Here is an 18,796-nt window from a genome sequence, read left to right on the forward strand (position 1 = left end):
GTGCTGCAGCTTGTGATGACGCTGGATCCTTAACCCACTGAGGGAGTCCAGGGGTCAAACTTGCATCCTCATGGATGCTAGTTGGGTTCCTAACCTGCTGAGCCATGATGGCAAACTCCAAACTTTGAAAGATTTAAAGGCAGAATGAGAAGTTCCCACTGTGGCACAGTGGATTAATGACCTGGCATTGTCTCTGTGGTGTTAAGGATCCAGCATTGGTGGAACTGTGGCATAAGTTGCAGCTCCTGGCTTGGATTCAGTCCTTGGCCTGGGAACTTCCATATGCCATAGGTGTGGCCAAGAAAGAAAGAAAACAAAAATGCTACAAAAAAAAGACAACATGAGTAAAATGGATGGTTTGGGGATGTTTCTTTTAAAGGGATGTTTCTGAAGAACATAAGAAACTTTCCTTGGAGGAGGAGACAATGTGGTTAAGAATCCGTTCCTTAACCTTGAGGCTGATCAGTGGACTTCCAAGTCTTAACCACTCTGTTGGGCCAAAGAACTCAGAGAAGACCACTGAGAATGGAGTTTCCTCCCGGATTGATATTCTCCGTTTGCTCCTTCAACAGCTGGAGGTGGCCTTGGAGACTGGAAAGCGATTTATTGAGAAGGAAATTCAGGTATCATCAGTGTGTGTTTACCATCACATGACCCCCCCCCTTTCTTTTTTTTTTGGCTTTTTAGGGCTGCACTTGTGGCATGTGGAAGTTCCCAGGCTGGGGGTCGAATTGGACATACAGCTGGCACAGCCATAGCAATGCAGGATCCTACCCTAGTCCGAAACCCACTCCACAGCTCATAGCAACACCAGATTCTTACCCCATTGAGTGAGACCAGGGATTGAACCACATCCTCATGGGTACTCGTCAGGTTCATAACCAGCTGAGTCACAATGGGAACTTCCAAAAAAGACAAAAACATTTTAAACTTGGGGAATTACAGGTCCTTCCTCAGTATCCAAACTGGATAGTGAGGAAAACCAAAAGAGCTTTTTTTTTTTTTTTAAATAGCTTTTTCTGTGATGATACATTTTTAAGAGCTATCAGTAAATAAATATAGTTTCTGTTTTCATCAAAATTATTTAGATATTACTAGTTTACTAATCAGTGGATTGAAACTTAATCATAGATTTTTATCCAATAGTTATAGTTCCTTGTTGTCTCATTTTGTATTTTATGGTTTTAAATTTTAATGTATTTAAAGAATATCACTTTTTTCCCCTTTGCAGTATCCTTTTCTTGGTCCTGTACCCACCAGAATGGCTGGATTCCTTAATTCTGGCTGTTCTCAGTGTCAGACCAGTTCTTTTTATCTTGTTAGTGATATTTATGAGCTGGACACCAATGGTTTAGGTAAGTATATACTTAAATGAGTATATTTATGGGGCGTTTGTCACTAAAAAATAAATGCAACAAAATATCTATAACCTCATATATTTGGAAAAATTTGGAAGAGATGTGAACTGGAGACTGTTTTGGTATGTCTGGTTTAATATACAAGAAAGTCCATTAACAGGTTGTAAAACATTATTTTAGAAGCTTAAGTCCGATCCATATTTAAAATCATTTTTTAGGGCCAAAAGTTTTAGAAATCTGTGATTTATTGAAATATTTTTGGATTTCAGATTGAATTCTTTTCATTTTTTTATTTAAATTTTTTAAAAACTTGAAGTATAGTTGATTTGTAATGTGTTAGTCTCTGGTGTACAGTACAGTGATTCGGCTATACATATATGTGTATGTATTTATACATAAGTCTTTTCCATTATGATTTATTATAGGGTATTGAATATAGTTCTCTGTGCTATACAGTAGGACCTTGTTGGTTATCTCTTTTAGTGTTTTGTTTTGTTTTTTGGGTTGTTTTGGCCATACCCACAGCATGTGGAAGTTCCTAGACCCAAGCCACTGCAGTGACAATGCTGGATCCTTAATCTGCTGTGCCACAAGAGAACTCTCTTCTTCTTTTTTTTAATTAAAGTATAGTTGATTTACAGTGTTGTACCAATTTCTTCTGCACAGTAAAGTGACCCAGTCGTACATATATACATCCTTTTCTTAGATTATCTTCCATCATGGTCTATCCCAAGAGATTGTATCTAGTTCCTTGTGCTATACAGTAGGACCTCATTGCTTATCCATTCTAAATGTAATAGTTTGCATCTATTAACCCTAAACTCCCAGTCCATCCCACTCTCTTCCCTCTTCCCCCTGGCAACCACAAGCCTGTTCTCTATGTCTGTGAGTCTTTCTGTTTTGTAGCTAGGTTCATTTGTGGCATATTTTAGGTTCCACATATAAGTGATATCATATGGTATTTGTCTTTTTCTTTCTACTTCACTTAGTATGAGAATCTCTAGTTGCATCCATGTTGCTGCAAATGGCATTATTTTGTTCTTTTTTTTTAATTGCTAAGGAATGGTACCTTGTATATATGTGTGTACCACTTCTTAATCCGTTCATCTCTCGATGAACATTTAGGTTGTTTCCTTGTCTTAGCTGTTGTGAATAGTGCTGCAGTGAACATAGGGAAGCCCCTATCTTTTTAAATTATAGTTTTGTCTGTATATATGCCTAGGAGTAGGATTGCTATATCATATGGTAGATGACTCCTCTCTTTTATATATAGTCATTTGTGTCTGCTAATCCCAAACTGTTAATCCCCTCCCATCTCCTTTCCCCTTTGGTAACCATGAGTTTGTTTTTTGTCTCTGTGTCTGTTTGTGTTTTGTAACTAAGTCCAATTATATAAGAATTCTTTTTTTTTTTTTTTTTTTTTTTTTTTTTTTGTCTTTTGTCTTTTTGTCTTTTGTTGTTGTTGTTGTTGCTATTTCTTGGGCCGCTCCCGCGGCATATGGAGGTTCCCAGGCTAGGGATTGAATCGGAGCTGTAGCCACCGGCCTACGCCAGAGCCACAGCAACGCAGGATCCGAGCCGCGTCTGCAACCTACACCACAGCTCACGGCAACGCCGGATCGTTAACCCACTGAGCAAGGGCAGGGACCGAACCCGCAACCTCATGGTTCCCAGTCGGATTCGTTAACCACTGCGCCACGACGGGAACTCCTCCAGAATTCTTAAAATGAATGCCTAAACTTTGCAGAGAGATTTTATTCTAAACTCCCAACACAGTGAACATCACAAATAGGCCATGTTTTATGTTTTGCTTTTCTCAAATCATAAGGCTTTAGAGTATTTGAAAATTTTAAGTAGTGCTTTTGGTAGAAGTGTAATTAATACCTTTTCTTTTTCTTGTCCTTTATCTTTCTGTCTCTCTCTCAGTAATAGAATTTAGATGCTTGTGGGTCTTAAGAGAAAAGAAAATGTCCTTGCCCATAAGTTGCTTCCAGGTATTGGTCTTGCTTCTTACTTAAAAAAAAAATGAATTGAAAATTTTTCATTGTTTTTCAATTTTAGAGGATACAGTGGAGATCCAGGAGCGAGTAGAGAATAGTCTCAAGTCTTTACTAGAACAATTAAAAGGTAAGTGTTGTCACTGTGGATTCCCATATTGTATCTGATTATTTGACATTAGCTTTTTTTTTTGTCTTTTTGCCTTTTCTAGGGCCGCTTCCGCAGCATATGGAGGTTTCCAGGCTAGGGGTCTAATTGGAGCTGTAGCCGCCAGCCTACACCGCAGCCACAGCAACTCGGGATCCGAGCTGCATCTGCGATCTACACCACAGCTCATGGCAACGCTGAATCCTTAACCCACTGAGCCAAGGCCAGGGACGGAACCCGCATCCTCATGGTTCCTAGTCAGATTCGCTAACCACTGGGCCACAATGGGAACTCCAACTTTTTTTTTGTCTTTTCAAGGGCCGCTCCCGAGGCATATGGAGTTCCCAGGGTAGGGGTCGAATCCGAGCTGTAGCCACCAGCTTACACCACAGCCACAGCAATGCGGGATCTGAGGCACGTTTGCAACCTACACTGCAGGTCACAGCAATGCTGGATCCTTAACCCACTGAGCAAGGCCAGGGATCGAACTCGCAACCTCATGGTTCCTAGTTGGATTCGTTAACCACTGAGCCACAATGGGAACTCCAACTTTTGGTATTTTTAAAGACTTGTTTCCAACTTTAAAAAGTTTTGATTACAAAAGTAGTAGGAATTTATTATAAAACAGTACACAAGTGGGTGTGATCTTTTGCCTTTTCCCAGTCCCATTCCCTTGGAAGTAAGTTTGTGTTGTTCACACTTTGCAGTCTGTATTTCTAGATACCACCTAAATAGTCATATAAATGCATAGTATAAATACATATTAGTGATTTTTTTAATATATGAAAAATTACAATACATGCTTTTCTGGCTTTAATTTTTTATTATCTTGGACATCTTACCAAGTCATTTGTTTTAAGGGCTACAGAATATTGCATAGTATTGTATCAGTTAATCATATTTATTTATATGCTCTGACTGCATAATATATTATGCATGGTAATGCTGAAATAAATATCCTGGGAAGTAGTTGTTTGGGTACTTCTTTGAGTATTTCCTTGGGATTAAATTCCTAGGAATGAAATTGTTTGGTAAAGGCTATACATGTTTGTTTGTTTTTTTTTTTTTTTTTGCAAAATATTGTTTTATTTAAGAAAAACAAGGAATGTGGTGTTAAATTATGGGGATAAAAGTATGCAAAACAGTCACATGGAAAGAAAGTATTAGTTTTTCAATATCCACCTTTACTTAATTTCTTGTGAACTGTTCAATACTATTTTAAATATCCTGAATTTAATATTTAAATATCCTGAATTGTAGCTATACAAACAAACTCCATCCCCAGTGTTTCCATAGATGTTAAAATAAGACCAGATCATTTTTTTCCTTTTTTTCAACCAAAGTAGTCTTTCTAAAGTCCTTTTTGTACAAAGTATTACAAGAGCAATTAAAATGGAAACACTGAAATGACATGCCAACATTTCAGAGCACATTTACAACACCCAGAATAATTCTTAAAATTATTATATTCTAAAATACTACTACCAATCACTTTTAGGTTAATTCTATGTATCTATTCACATTGATGCAGTTTTCCTAGACCTCTGAAAACAGGCTCATTGGTCTCTTTTGGTGTCCACACACATATGCTTTTTTTCAACTCAAATATTTTAAAAAAATTATTATTGTTTTATTTAACTATAGTTGATTTACAATATTGTGTTATTTTCAAGTGTGCAGCTTTAGATTCTTCCATTATATGTTATTGTGCATTTTAAACTTACAAGGGTCTTTCTTTTTAGGAGCGTAAACCATATTGTATTTTATTTTTCATATGAGGACTGAGAATTAAAAGACGATCAAAATTATGAGAATAAAATGTGGTATTTGTTATGAAGGTGCATTTTTACCATGCACATTAGTCTTTTACTCTATAATCGTGCAAGTTCTTTTAAATCATCCACTTGCGGTCTTAATTTTGTACCAACGCCTGTCTGGAAAGGCTTAGCTCATGTTTAGATCCTAGAATATTTAATTTATAAGTCCACATTTTATGTTTTGAAGGCAACAGAGCAGTAGTCACATAGCTTTTTAAAGAGCTTAAAATAGTCTTTGGTATTTGGTTCATTGATATGGGGGAGCTTTTCTGAATTAAGCCTTTATTACTGCTTATTCTTTATTAGATTAAACATTGTGTTCCAGGAGTTCCCGTCATGGCTCAGTGGTTAACGAATCCGACTATGAACCATGAGGTTGTGGGTTCAATCCCTGGCCTTGCTCAGTGGGTTAATGATCTGGCGTTGCCGTGAGTTGTGGTGTAGGTCACAGACGTGGCTCAGATCCCGTGTTGCTGTGGCTGTGGCGTAGGCCGGTGGCTACAGCTCGGATTCGACCCCTAGCCTGGGAACCTCCATATGCCGCAGGAACAGCCCAAAAAAAGGCAAAAAGACAAAAAAAATTGTGTTCCTAAAAATAATAGTAAAACAAAAGCTGAAAAGCTACAAAATATTTTTCTGTTTTCAGATATCTTCAGTAAATGTAAAGGTGATCTCTTAGAAGTTAAAGATGGTAACTTGAAAACACATCCTGCTCTTTTAGAAAATCTAGTCTTCTTGGTTGAGGTATGTTTTCCTCTTCCTGAAATACTCAATTTTCCTTCATTGTATGCAGGATTAATTTAAAAAGGAATACCACTTAATAGGCACTTTACCTGTAATTTAACCCCTACTCCCAGCTTTTATCAATTGAAAAGCAATTTAAATTTTCTGAACTCTCCAAGAATATCAAGAAAATTCATTCATAATGCTAGGGTAAAACTTCTTGAAATTTACTTTACTAATCTCTAAAGATTCCTTATATTTACTCCAAATCTTGATCTTTCTGTTTTATTCTTCTTTTTGACTCAACTACTATGTAATTTAATTCTGCCAGGCTTTTTTATTTGTTGCTGCTGTTCACTAATTACTGAAATTCTGCATTATGAAGAAGGATCTGGGAACCAATGTAGCAAAACTCTCTTCTTTTTTAGCCACACTCATGGCATGTGCAAGTTCCCTGGCCAGGGATTTAACCTATGCCACAGTAGTGACCCAAGCCACTGCAGTGATAGTGCCTGACCCTTAACCTGCTGCACTACAAGAGAACTCTAAAACTCTTTTTTTAGCCAGAAAAAGAGAAAGATCACAAACACTCATAATCCATTATCTTTTTTTCCCTGTTACTTCTGTCACATGTTTGTTTATTTTTCTTCCCCTATTAGTCTGTAAGCTTCATGAAGGCACTATTCTTTGTTTTGGTGATTGGCATATTGTAAGTGTCTAGGAGATACTTAATGAGTGAATGAGATATAATTGCATGTATATGTACATGTACCTACTGTAGCATAGGGGACACATAAACACCTAACTTAATACAATAAGAATATGTGCTGATGAACTGGGGAGATTTCTTTACATATAAGTTAAGGTTTGCAGATGAGGCAGTATGTTACCTGGATGGAGAGTTGGGTGGGGACTCTATGCCTAGAAATTTGGACTTTTCACTTCAGTGAAAAGGATGTTAGTAGATCCTTATTTCCTACCAGAAAGTGAAAGGAAACTGGACTGAATGGAGGATGGGTTTAGAGCTGGGAGGAGGAATAAAGACAGTATTCTGAGCAGGTGATGACCTGAATTAGTGTGGTAATTGTAGAAATCAGTGAATGGAGAGTTAGAAGAGAAATTGAAGGGATTTGCATAAAAGAAGTGTTTGCATAGAATTTGTTCCATAAACTTTGTTCCTGATATATAGCTTGAGTGTAATCCTTTTTGATGAATTTGCAATTTTTCCTCTTTCAGACTATTTCTATTATCCTTTGGGTCTCCAGTTACTGTGAGAGTGTCCTGAGACCATACAAATTAAATTTACAGAAAAAGAAGAAGAAGAAGAAAGAAACCAGCATCATCATGGTAATAATAAAGAAAACACAAGTAACAATCTGGCCATGTGGTGCTTTTTCTTTTTGGCCACACTCATGGCACGTGGAAATTTCCAGGCCAGGGATTGAATCTGAGCTGCAGATGTGACCTACCCAGCTTCTGGATTCTTAACCCACTGTACAACAGGGGAACTCCATGGATCCTATATTCATTCATTTTCTCTTCCCAGCTTTTGAAAAAAATTATGCACCTGCAGAAAAGCCAAAAGAACAGTATAATGAGACCCAGATATCCTTACCTAGATTCACCACTTGTTAATGATTTGCTACAATTGCTTTATTTCTCTCATTCTCTACCTCCCTGACCACTGTTCATTGAACCATTTGAAAGAAAACTATAGACTTTGTGATACTTAACACACCAGGATAGAACAAGGGCAGTCTACTACAAAACCATAATACTCAAGAAATTTTCACACTCAAGATACTTAATATTGATACAATAATATTGTAATGTCCAAATTAAAATTTCCCTGGTTATCCCAATTATGTCATTTATAGACTTTTTTTTTTTTTGGCTTTTTGCTCTTTCTTTGGGCCACTCCCACGGCATATGGAGGTTCCCAGGCTAGGGGTCTCATCGGAGCTGTAGCCACCGGCCTACGCCAGAGCCACAGCAACGCAGGATCCGAGCCGCGTCTGCAACCTACACCACAGCTCACGGCAACGCCGGATCGCCAACCCACTAAGCAAGGGCAGGGACTGAACCCGCAACCTCATGGTTCCTAGTCGGATTCGTTAACCACTGCGCCACGACGGGAACTCCTAGACTTTTTTAAAATACTAGAATCCTACTAAGGATCTGATAAGCTTTTAGTTGTCATCTCTCTGTATACTTCTCTCATCTAGAATACTTAGCTTTTTGTTTTGTCTTTTTTTTTTTTTTTTTGTCTTTTTGTCTTTTTGCTATTTCTTTGGGCCGCTCCCACGGCATATGGAGGTTCCCAGGCTAGGGGTTGAATCTGAGCTGCAGCCACCGGCCTACGCCAGAGCCACAGCAATGCGGGATCCGAGCCGCATCTGCGACCTACACCACAGCTCACGGCAACGCTGGATTGTTAACCCACTGAGCAAGGGCAGGGACCGAACCCGCAACCTCATGGTTCCTAGTCGGATTCGTTAACCACTGCGCAACGACGGGAACTCCCTGTTTTGTCTTTATTGTTGATTCTTTTTTTATGTGTGTGTGTATCTTTTTAGGGCCTCACCCACAGCATATGGAGCTTACCAGGCTAGGGGTTGAATTGGAGCTGTAGCTGCCAGCCTACACCACAGCTCACAGCAATGCCAAATCCTTAACCCACTGAGCAAGGCCGGGGATTAAACCTGCAACCTCATGGTTCCTCTAGATTTGTTGCTGCTGCGCCACAACAGGAACTCCTAAGCTATGCATTTTTTAATTTAATTTAATTTTATTTTATTTTATTTATTTTATTTATTTTAAATCAACCATATTTTAATTTAAAATTTAAAAAAATAACTACTATCTTCCACCTCAAATGTGTTTCTTTTTTTAAATTTTTAAATTTTTAAAATTTTTTTATTACTCAAATGAATTTATCACATCTGTAGTTGTATAATGATCATAACAATCTGATTTCATAGGATTCCCATCCCACAGCCCAGGCACATCCCCCCACCCCCCAAACTGTCTCCTCTGAAGACCATAAGTTTTTCAATGTCTGTGAGTCAGCATCTGTTCTGCAAAGAAGTTCATTGTGTCCTTTTTTTCAGATTCCACATGTCAGTGAAAGCATTGGATGTTGGTGTCTCATTGTACGGCTGACTTCACTTAGCATGATAGTTTCTAGGTCCATCCATGTTGCAAAAAATGCTGGTATTTCATTCTTTTTAATGGCTGAGTAATATTCCATTGTGTATATGTATCACATCTTCTTGATCCACTCCTCTGTTGATGGATATTTAGGTTGTTTCCATGTTTTGGCTATTGTAAATAGTGCTGCAATGAACATCGGAGTACATGTGTCTTTGCAAGCTGTGGTTTTCTCTGGGTAGATGCCCAGGAGTGGGATTGGTGGATCAAATGGTAGTTCTATTTTGAGTTTTCTGAGGAATCTCCATACTGCTTTCCACAGTGGTTGCACCAATTTACAATCCCACCAGCAGTGTACTAGTGTTCCTTTTCCTCCACACCCTCTCCAGCACTTATTGTTTGTACACTTTTGGATGATGGCCATTCTGGCTGGTGTAAGGAAGTACCTCAGAGTGGTTTTGATTTGCATCTCTCTAATAAAGAGTGATGTTGAACATCTTTTCATGTGTTTCTCAGCCATCTGTATGTCTTCTTTGGAGAACTGTTTGTTTAGATCTTCTGCCCATTTTTTGATGGGGTTGTTTGTTTTTTTGGTATGGAGCTGCAGAAGGTGTTTATAAATTTTGGAGATGAATCCCTTGTCAGTTGCTTCATTTGCAAAGATTTTCTCCCATTCTGTGGGTTGTCTTCCTGTTTTGTTTAGGGTTTCCTTTGCTGTGCAGAAACTTTTAAGTTTAATGAAGTCCCATTTGTTTATGTTTGTTTTTACTGTCATTACTCTAAGAGGTGGATCTGAGAAGATGTTGCTGTTGTTTATGTCAGAGAGTGTTTGGCCTATGTTTTCCTCTAAGAGTTTTATAGTGTCTGGTCTTATATCTAGGTCATTAATCCATTTGGAGTTTATTTTTGTGTATGGTGTTAGGGAGTGTTCCAATTTCATTCTTTTCCATGTGGCTGTCCAGTTTTCCCAGCACCACTTATTGAATAAGCTGTCCTTTCTCCATTGTATATTCTTGCCTCCTTTGTCATAGATGAGTTGGCTGTAGGTGCGTGGGTTTAATTCTGGGCTTTCTGTCCTGTTCCACAGTTCTATTATTTCTGTCTTTGTGCTAGTACCATATGGTTTTTATGGCTGTTGCTTGGTAGTATAGTCTGAAGTCTGGGAGCCTGATTCTTCCAGCTCCATTTTTCTTTCTCAGGATATCTTTGGCTATTCTGGGTCTTCTGTGCTTCCAAACAAACTTTAACATATTTTGTTCGAGTTCGGTGAAAAATGTCCTTGGTAATTTGGTAGGGATTGCATTGAATCTGTAGTTTGCCTTGGGTAGTACAGTCATTTTGATAATATTAACTCTTCCAATCCATGAGCATGTTATATCTTTCCATCTGTGTCATCTTTGATGTTTTTCATCAGTGGCTTGTAGTTTTCAGAGTACAGGTCTTTTGTCTCTTTAGGTAGGTTTACTCCTGGGTATTTTATTCTTTTGGATGCAATGATAAACGGGATTGCTTCCCTCCAAGCTATACATTTTTTAATATCACTATTTTAGTATCATGGTGGACTTTCTTTTTAAAATTTACTTTATAATCCATTATCATCATTTTCTTTTGGATGTACAGATTTGGCTAATAGGAGCCATTTTAAGCTGGTTCCTGTCCTTAAACGTGTCCTCATTGGCTTTGAGCTCTTACTTTCTGGAAAAACAAAAACGCTTTGTACTCACCCATTGAACTGAAATCAGACATTTTTTCAGTGAGCCCTGGTTTCTTTATGGGGCATAGTATTTTTTTTTTTTTTTTTTTTTTTTTTTTTTTTTTTTTGCCTTTTGTCTTTTCAGGGCTGCACCCATGGCATATGGAGTTTCCCAGGCTAGGGGTCCAATCGGAGCTATAGCTGCCGGCCTGTGCCAGAGCCACAGCAGTTCGGGATCCGAGCCACATCTCTGACCTACACCACAGCTCACGGCAACCCCGGATCCTTAACCCACTGAGCAAGGCCAGGGATCGAACCTGCATCCTCGTGGATGCTAGTCGGGTTTGTTAACCACTGAGCCATGATGGGAACTCTGGGGCATGGTATTTTTGAATCAAGAGCTAAGTGTTGGGTATACCAATTCCTATTGGGGCTTTATTGCTTCTAGTTAATCAGTGAAGAAAGATGGAAATTTATCTACACATACAAATACGTAGTTTTAAATAATTAATTCTTACTGATACCTCCACTTTTAGTCCATTATCAGTGTTCTTCCTTCCATTCCTCCCCTCATTCCATATTTGTAGCTTTTGCACTCTATAAAGGGTGAGAACCATGGTTCCCAGCAGCATATTTATTCATTTGCTGTTTTACAACAAATAATAAGTAGTTGTGGAATTAGTATATTAGTTCCACTACTAGTTCCAATAACAAAACTGCTAAATAAAGTTCAAATTTTTGCAGTGTTTCTTTTTTCTTTTTTTTGTCTTTTGTCTTTTTAGGGCCACACCTGTGGCACATGGAGGTTCCCAGGCTAGGGGTCGAATCGGAGCTGTAGCTGCCGGCCTATGTCAGAGCCACAGCAACTCGGGATCCGAGCCACGTCTGTGACCTACACCACAGCTCACGGCAACACCAGATCCTTAACTCACTGAGCAAGGCCAGGGATCGAACCTGCAACCTCATGGTTCCTAGTCAGATTCATTTCTGCTGAGCCATGACAGGAACTCCCGCAGTGTTTCTTTTGTCCTTAGATTATGTTCTAGTCAATGTGGATAGTTGAGGTATTCTGTAAAAGCACTGGAATTAAAAACTCAGATTGTATTATTAGTGTAATATAAATAAGACTCATATTTTCTGTTTGTATTCAATTTTGAAGTTTCCTCCTATCTTGACTTAATTTTCAAATGTGTAAAACATTAACGTAATTTTTATCCTCATAAGGAAAGATATTTAGGATTTATTCTGCATATGACATGCTGTTTTATTAGTATTTGAGTTTACCTTATTAATGAGAGATTTTTGTTCACTATAGCAATACAGTAACCTTCATTTTTCGAAAATGTCGATGGTTTTATTAATGATATTAACTTCCTACACAATTCAGTAGCAATTCAGGAATTGTTTAGATTTGACACTTGTCCTGGGTGTTAGCATTCATTCACTTCTCTCCATCACTTTGTTCAAGATAATTTAACAGATCATGAGTGCAGAGTTTGAAAGTATGGATCAGAATTTCACTGTTACTTTCTCTTCCAGTGGATGCATACACTCCTAATATTTGTCGAGAGTTTTTGCTCTTTGCATTTTGTGAGAGTTTTTGTATTTATTGCTTTTCTGATTTCCAAAAATGAGAATAGCTTTCCTATTTTTATGATTGTCTAAGTATCCTAAAGATTTGAATATAGTGAAGATCACTCATTTTCCCACCAAGCAGTGATTAACCACTGCAAACAAACCAGAACCGTGCTCTGTAAAAGGTTCTATAACTTGGCTATTTGTTTTGTTTTGTTTTGTTTTCACTTAATAGGGTGAAACAGAACAATTGGACTTCTCCTTATTTTAGGAAATATAGATGTAGCTCATTACTTTTAATGGATATGTGCCATCCTGTTGTATAGCATAATTTATTCACATCATTGAATATTTGGTTAGTTCTAATTTTTTTGCTTCTGCTGTTTTTTTTTGTTTTTTTTTTTTTTAGGGTGGCACCATGGCATATGGATGTTCCCAGGCTAGGAGTTGAATTGGAGCTAAAGCTGTTGGCCTGTGCCACGCAACTTGGAAGGAGAGCCTCGTCTGTGTCCTTCACCATAGCTCATGGCAACGCCAGATCCCCAACTAACTGAGCGAGGTCAGGGATTGAACCTGCTTCCTCATGGATACTACTTGGGTTCATTTCCACCGAGTCACAAAGGGAACTCCCTTTCTGAGATTTTTAAAAAATGGTTCCTAGGTTAGTATAATCTTTAGAAAGATCTTTTCAATTTAGGAATTCAGAAGTAAGTACCTAAGTCTTCCAGTGCTTTGATGATTTTTTTTTTTTTTTTTTTTTTTTTTTTTTTTTTTTTTAAGGGCTGTATCCATGGCATATGGAAGTTCTCAGGCTAGGGGTCAAATCAGAGCTACAACTGCCAGCCTACACCAATCGGAGCTACAAATGCCAGTCTACACCACAGCTCATGGCAACACCAGATCCCCGACCCACTGAGTTGGGCCAGGGATCAAACCCACATCCTCATGGATAGTAGTCAGATTCATTTCTGATACACAGGAACTCCTGCATTTAAAAAAAAATATTTAAATCTGTCTGGAATTTGTTTTTGTATTTATTATTTCACTTATTTTATATTTCACAGTATGTCTAGCTAGCTATCTCAGTACCATTCATTCACTTGAAATCACTGTTTTGAAATTCAGACCACTGTTTGAAATTATATTCTTTGCTCTTTCTGGGGTCTTGTGTCCTTTCAGTCTTTTTTTACTTATATACCAGTCCCATTTAGATTTAATGTAACTTTATAGTATACTCTTAATATCTATTAGGGCAAATTCCCCTCAACTATTTTTTAGTATTTTCTTGAGAGTTCCTGTTGTGGCTCAATGGTAATGAACACACCTGGTATTCATGAGGACACGCGTTCGATCCCTGTCCTCACTTAGTGGGTTAAGATTTGACATTGCCATGAGCTGTGTGTAGGTTGCAGACAAGGCTCTTATCTGGCATTGCTGTGGCTGTGGCGTAAGCTGGTGGCTACAGCTCCGATTCAACCTGGGAACATCCAGATGCCATGGGTGTGGCCCTAAAAAGACAAAAAAAAAAAAAAAAAAAAAAAAAAAGAATTCTTGGTTTTTGTTACCCATTATTTTTTACACTAGAACTTAGACTTTCCATTTCTATCATTAACATTAGATAAAATTTCAAAGATATAAAGAGAAGAAATGAAGTCTTGGTATCATCTCCTTTAGTGTTCCAGGAAGTTCCCAGTGTAAAGTTGAATACTGACTAACTAAGATTCCTTACTGGTTTTTTATCTCTAGTTCCCCAGAGCGAAGTAAAACCTTATTAAAAAAAAGTCAACTTGGCGCTTTCCCCTCTGCCCTCTGGTTCAATCCCTGGTCTGGGAATTGGGATCCCACATCAAGCTGCTGTACACTGCAGCCAAAAAAGATAACAAAACCAAAAGATAAAAAAGAAAACAAAGTCACCATTACTGAGTTAGCCATTATCTAATGGCTATTGAACTTACCTTGGATTGAGAGACTGTCCTAGTATCCAAAACTACCTCTATTCTTGTTACAAGTAATGGAATTAAATAATGCTATAGCTTGAAATTGGTACAGCTTATGTGATGTAAGCATGGGACAAATATGTTTAATAACCTTTCAACTTTTAAAAAATCTTTTCCAGCCGCCTGTCTTTACCAGTTTTCAAGACTATGTTACTGGACTCCAGACTTTAATCTCCAATGTTGTGGATCATATTAAAGGGCTTGAAACACATCTAATTGCACTTAAACTTGAAGAACTTATTTTAGAAGACACTTCTCTTTCACTGGTAAGAGGCCGTAGTTGATCGGCAATAAGTTATATATAGGTACTCAGGTGTTCTTATCTTTATCACAGGGACAAGTTAATTTTCAATTCATCATTCTCTCCTTATAGGACTTGCGATTAGAAGGTACATGGCAGTAGTTTTCTGTTATGTTGTTGGTGGTGTTTCCTCCCACCTCACTCCCCGCCTCCCATTCTTCCTACTTTTTATACATTTTTGGGTTGGTTCTTTTTCTGTGAAAACTACTGATGATTTATTGGGGAGTAGAATTAGTACTGTCCCTATTTTTAGCACCAGAGGAAAGGGACAGTTTCCTTGACTGAAAACTTAACCTGCTGCTTGATTGGCTGGTTTCTTTGCCAGCCCAGCAGTTACCACATGAAAAAGGAAAGATGCTGGACATCGGAAATAGTTCAGCTAGTAGTAATAATTAGGCCAGAGCAAGTCAGCCAAAAAGGAATGGAAACAAGTATGGAATCAAAGGAGCCAGTCATTAGTTTTCTCCTGATAGTTATCATAGGCTGATTTCTTTTTTTTTTTTTTTAATAGCTGCACCCGCAGCATATGGGGGTTCCCAGGCTAGGAGTCTAATCGGAGCTGTTGCTGCCGGCCTACACCAGAGCCATAGCAACGCCGGATCTGAGCCATGTCTGCTACCTATACCACAGCTCATGGCAATGCCGGATCCTTAACCCACTGAGGGAGGCCAGGGATCTAACCCGAAACCTTGTGGTTTCTAGTTGGATTCTTTAACCATTGCACCACGACGGGAACTCCATAGGCTGGTTTCTTAAAATTATACTAGTAAAATTCTTATAAAGTCTTACCTTTAAAATGTGGATTCTGGGAGTTCTCTTTGTGGCTCAGTGGTACCCAGGCCTAAGAAATTAAATCCATGTGAAATAGGTACATCTCATGCAGAATTTTGCCTTCTGCTCCGCACTTGCATGCCGAAAGGGGAGACACTTTCTGGTCCTTTTGGACCACTTTTATGTATAAAGAGATCTGATAATTAATAATAGTAGATATAGAGCTGTGTTTTTTTTTGCTTTTTTAGGGCCACACTTGAGGCATATGGAGATTCCCAGGCTAGGAGTCCAATCAGAGTTACATCTGCCGGCCTACACCACAGCCATAGCAGTGTAGGATCCGAGCCCCGTCTGCACCTTACACCACAGCTCACGGCAATGCCAGATCCTTAACCCACCGAGCAAGGCCAGGGATCGAACCTGCAACCTAATGGTTCCTAGTTGGTTTCGTTTCCGCTGCGCCACGATGGGAACTCCTTTTTTTTACTTTTTTGTTTGGCCAAGTTTGCAGCATGTGGAAGTTCCTAGGCCAGGGATCGAACCCATGCCATACTAGTGACCTGGGCCACTGCAGTGGTAACCCCAAATACTTAATCTGCTCTGCCATAAGGGAACTCCAACTTTTTACTTTTGAGACTAAATGCAAACTCATTCTCTTCTCTACACCAAACTCCTATCTCCTTTTTTGAATAACTATAGAAAAGTAAAAATTCAAAATTACAGTACCTATTTTTAAAAAATCTAAGGATCACACACTTGAACAGATGTCACATTGCTTTATTTGGTTAGGCTTTGCTGGTTATCTTTGAGATTTTCAGTAGGTAGATATGAATTTATGAAGCTCACTATTGCTGGGGTAATTGCTTATAGAAATACAGTGATTAAAGACCTGGCGGTAGGAGTTCCTGTCTGTGGCTCAGTGGTTAACGAATCCGACTGGGAACCACGAGATTTCGGGTTTGATCCCTGGCCTTGCTCAGTGGGTTAAGGATTCAGCGTTGCCGTGAGCTGTGGTATAGGTTGCAGACGTGGCTCGGATCCCGAGTTGCTGAGGCTGTGGTATACGCTGGTGGCTACAGCTCCGATTGGACCCCTAGCCTGGAACCTCCGTATGCCATGGGTGCGGCTGTAGAATAGACAAAAAGATTAAAAAAAAAAAAAAAAGACCTGGCCATAGAGAGATATGTAAAAATTGCTTACCAAATTGGAGATATGATAATAGGCATAAAAATCTGAGTGAGTCAGAAAGAGTCTCAACTGAAAGAGGGACATGTGAGGATTAATAAATTTTCACCAGGTAGAAAGGAATGGAATAAAGGAATCCCAAGCAGGAGGAGGCACAGACAAAATCGTGGAGGCAGGAAAGTGAATTGTGCTTTTGGCACAACATGAGATGTTTGGCAGAGCCAGAGCTTACGGTTTATGGGAATGGCTGTTGGATATGAAGGTAACAGCAGACACAGTAGCCCTTCTGTCCTAGAGACTGTTGAATGGTTGTTCTGCTGAAAAATCTATCTTCCTCCTGAAATGACAAATAAGATTTCTTGTTTTGATTATTCTAGAGGTTATCCTTAACTCTGAGCTACTCTCTGGATTTTTCAAGCCTTGGTTTTGCCTTCATCTTTTGACCCTGAGAAAGCCATTTAACCTCTCTGGGCCTCAGTTTCTCTATTTGTAAAATGGAAATTGTAATATGTACTTCATAGGATTATAGTGAGTAAACAAAACAATAATGGCCTTATATTACCTTATTTTATTAAAGTCATGATACATATACTATACTGAGCAGCAGTGGCCACCAAATAGAGGATCCATATAGTGGTGAGTACTTTTTTGGGGGTTAAAGCAAAACAAAACTCTTGGATTCCATTTCCGTTAGGTTCACTTCTTTTTTCTTTCTTTCCTTCCTTTCTTTCTAAACTTGAAACACTGTGAACAAGGGCTCTGGAGTACTACCTCTAATCCCGATCCCCTTTCCTTTTCTCCAGTGGAATCCACTGAAACTTGTCGTGTGCCAACATACTTCCCACCCACTTTTTAAAACCGTCTGGTTTTAATGTAACTTTATAATGTACTCTAATATCTGTTACATTTCTAAAAGTAAATGATATACTCTATTTTATTCCGAAATGTGCCTTTTTTTCACTCTACCGATATTCAAGAGTTTTTGGTTTTTGCTTTTTAGGGCCACACCTGTGGCACATGGAAGTTTCTAGGCTAGGGGTTGACTTGGAGTTGCAGCTGCTGCCCTACGCCATAGCCACAGCAACATGGGATATGATCTGTGTCTGCCACCTCACCACAGCTCACAGCTGTGAGCCGGATCCTTAACCCACTGAGCAAAGCCTGGGATCGAACCTGCATCCTCATGGATACTAGTTGAGTTTGTAACCCGCTGAGTCACAACGGGAACTCCCAGGTATTTAAGAGTTCTGTTCAGGCTAATGCATCCAGATCAGTTTCTTCTTTTAAACAACTGTATACTATTGAAAATAAGAATGCATCACAGCTCTTGGACATTTTAGGTTTTTTTCTGTATGTGTGCTTTTACATACAGTACTCAGTGGAATGTATTTGTTGTATGTACCTTCTTAGAAATTGTTAGGTCACAAAGTGTGCTTATCTGGTTTCTTTTGGGCTTTAAAATAATGCCAGCTTTATTAGCTAACCAGTTTTTAGCCAACCTTCTTTCTGTGTTTGAACACTCCATCCTCTGTGTTTTTTTGTGGTCCTTACCACAGGTCAAATGTGCAGCAAATATTTACCTCACATTTTGAGTAGCCTTAAGAAAATTTTTCGTTGTTTAACCTCTGGAACTCCTATGGATTTTGTCAGTATGGAGGGAGGCCTCTCGATTATTGTAACTAGAAAGGATGACACTGGTAAATTTGATGCTTTTAAAAAGTGTCTGTGGTTATGTCTTAGTAATAAATCTCTACTTTTTTCCCTATAGTGAGAAATCTCAATTTTCCCACTTTGTACATCTCATAATAAAATAGTGGGAGTTCCCACTCTGGTGCAGTAGGTTAATTATCCAGCTTGTCTCTGTGGAGGCACTAGTTCGATCCCTGGCCCAGCACAGTGAGTTAAGTATCCACCATTGCCACAGCTATGACATGGGTTGCAGCTCCAGCTCAGATTTGATCCCTGGCCTGGGAACTTCTATATGCTGCGGGTATGGCCAAAAATGGGGAAAAAAAAATAGTAGTGATTTTATGGTCAAACTACTTAGTAATAATTTTCTAACTTTTTTTTTTTTGATAAAA

The 18,796-nt window shown here is 38.7% G+C and overlaps 1 protein-coding gene across 1 annotated transcript in view; it reads left to right on the forward strand.

Moving 5' to 3' along the window:
- Positions 1-18,796, forward strand: part of NAA25 (N(alpha)-acetyltransferase 25, NatB auxiliary subunit) — a 75,989-nt gene that overhangs the window by 54,118 nt on the left and 3,075 nt on the right. The window contains exons 18-23 of the mRNA XM_021074209.1: positions 380-623; positions 1,232-1,355; positions 3,420-3,485; positions 5,967-6,064; positions 7,280-7,390; positions 14,578-14,724. Of these exons, the coding sequence (XP_020929868.1) occupies positions 380-623; positions 1,232-1,355; positions 3,420-3,485; positions 5,967-6,064; positions 7,280-7,390; positions 14,578-14,724 (790 nt within the window). The remainder of the gene's footprint in view (positions 1-379; positions 624-1,231; positions 1,356-3,419; positions 3,486-5,966; positions 6,065-7,279; positions 7,391-14,577; positions 14,725-18,796) is intronic.

Source organism: Sus scrofa, chromosome 14 (genome assembly GCF_000003025.6).
Source record: "Sus scrofa isolate TJ Tabasco breed Duroc chromosome 14, Sscrofa11.1, whole genome shotgun sequence".
Lineage (NCBI taxonomy): Eukaryota > Metazoa > Chordata > Mammalia > Artiodactyla > Suidae > Sus > Sus scrofa.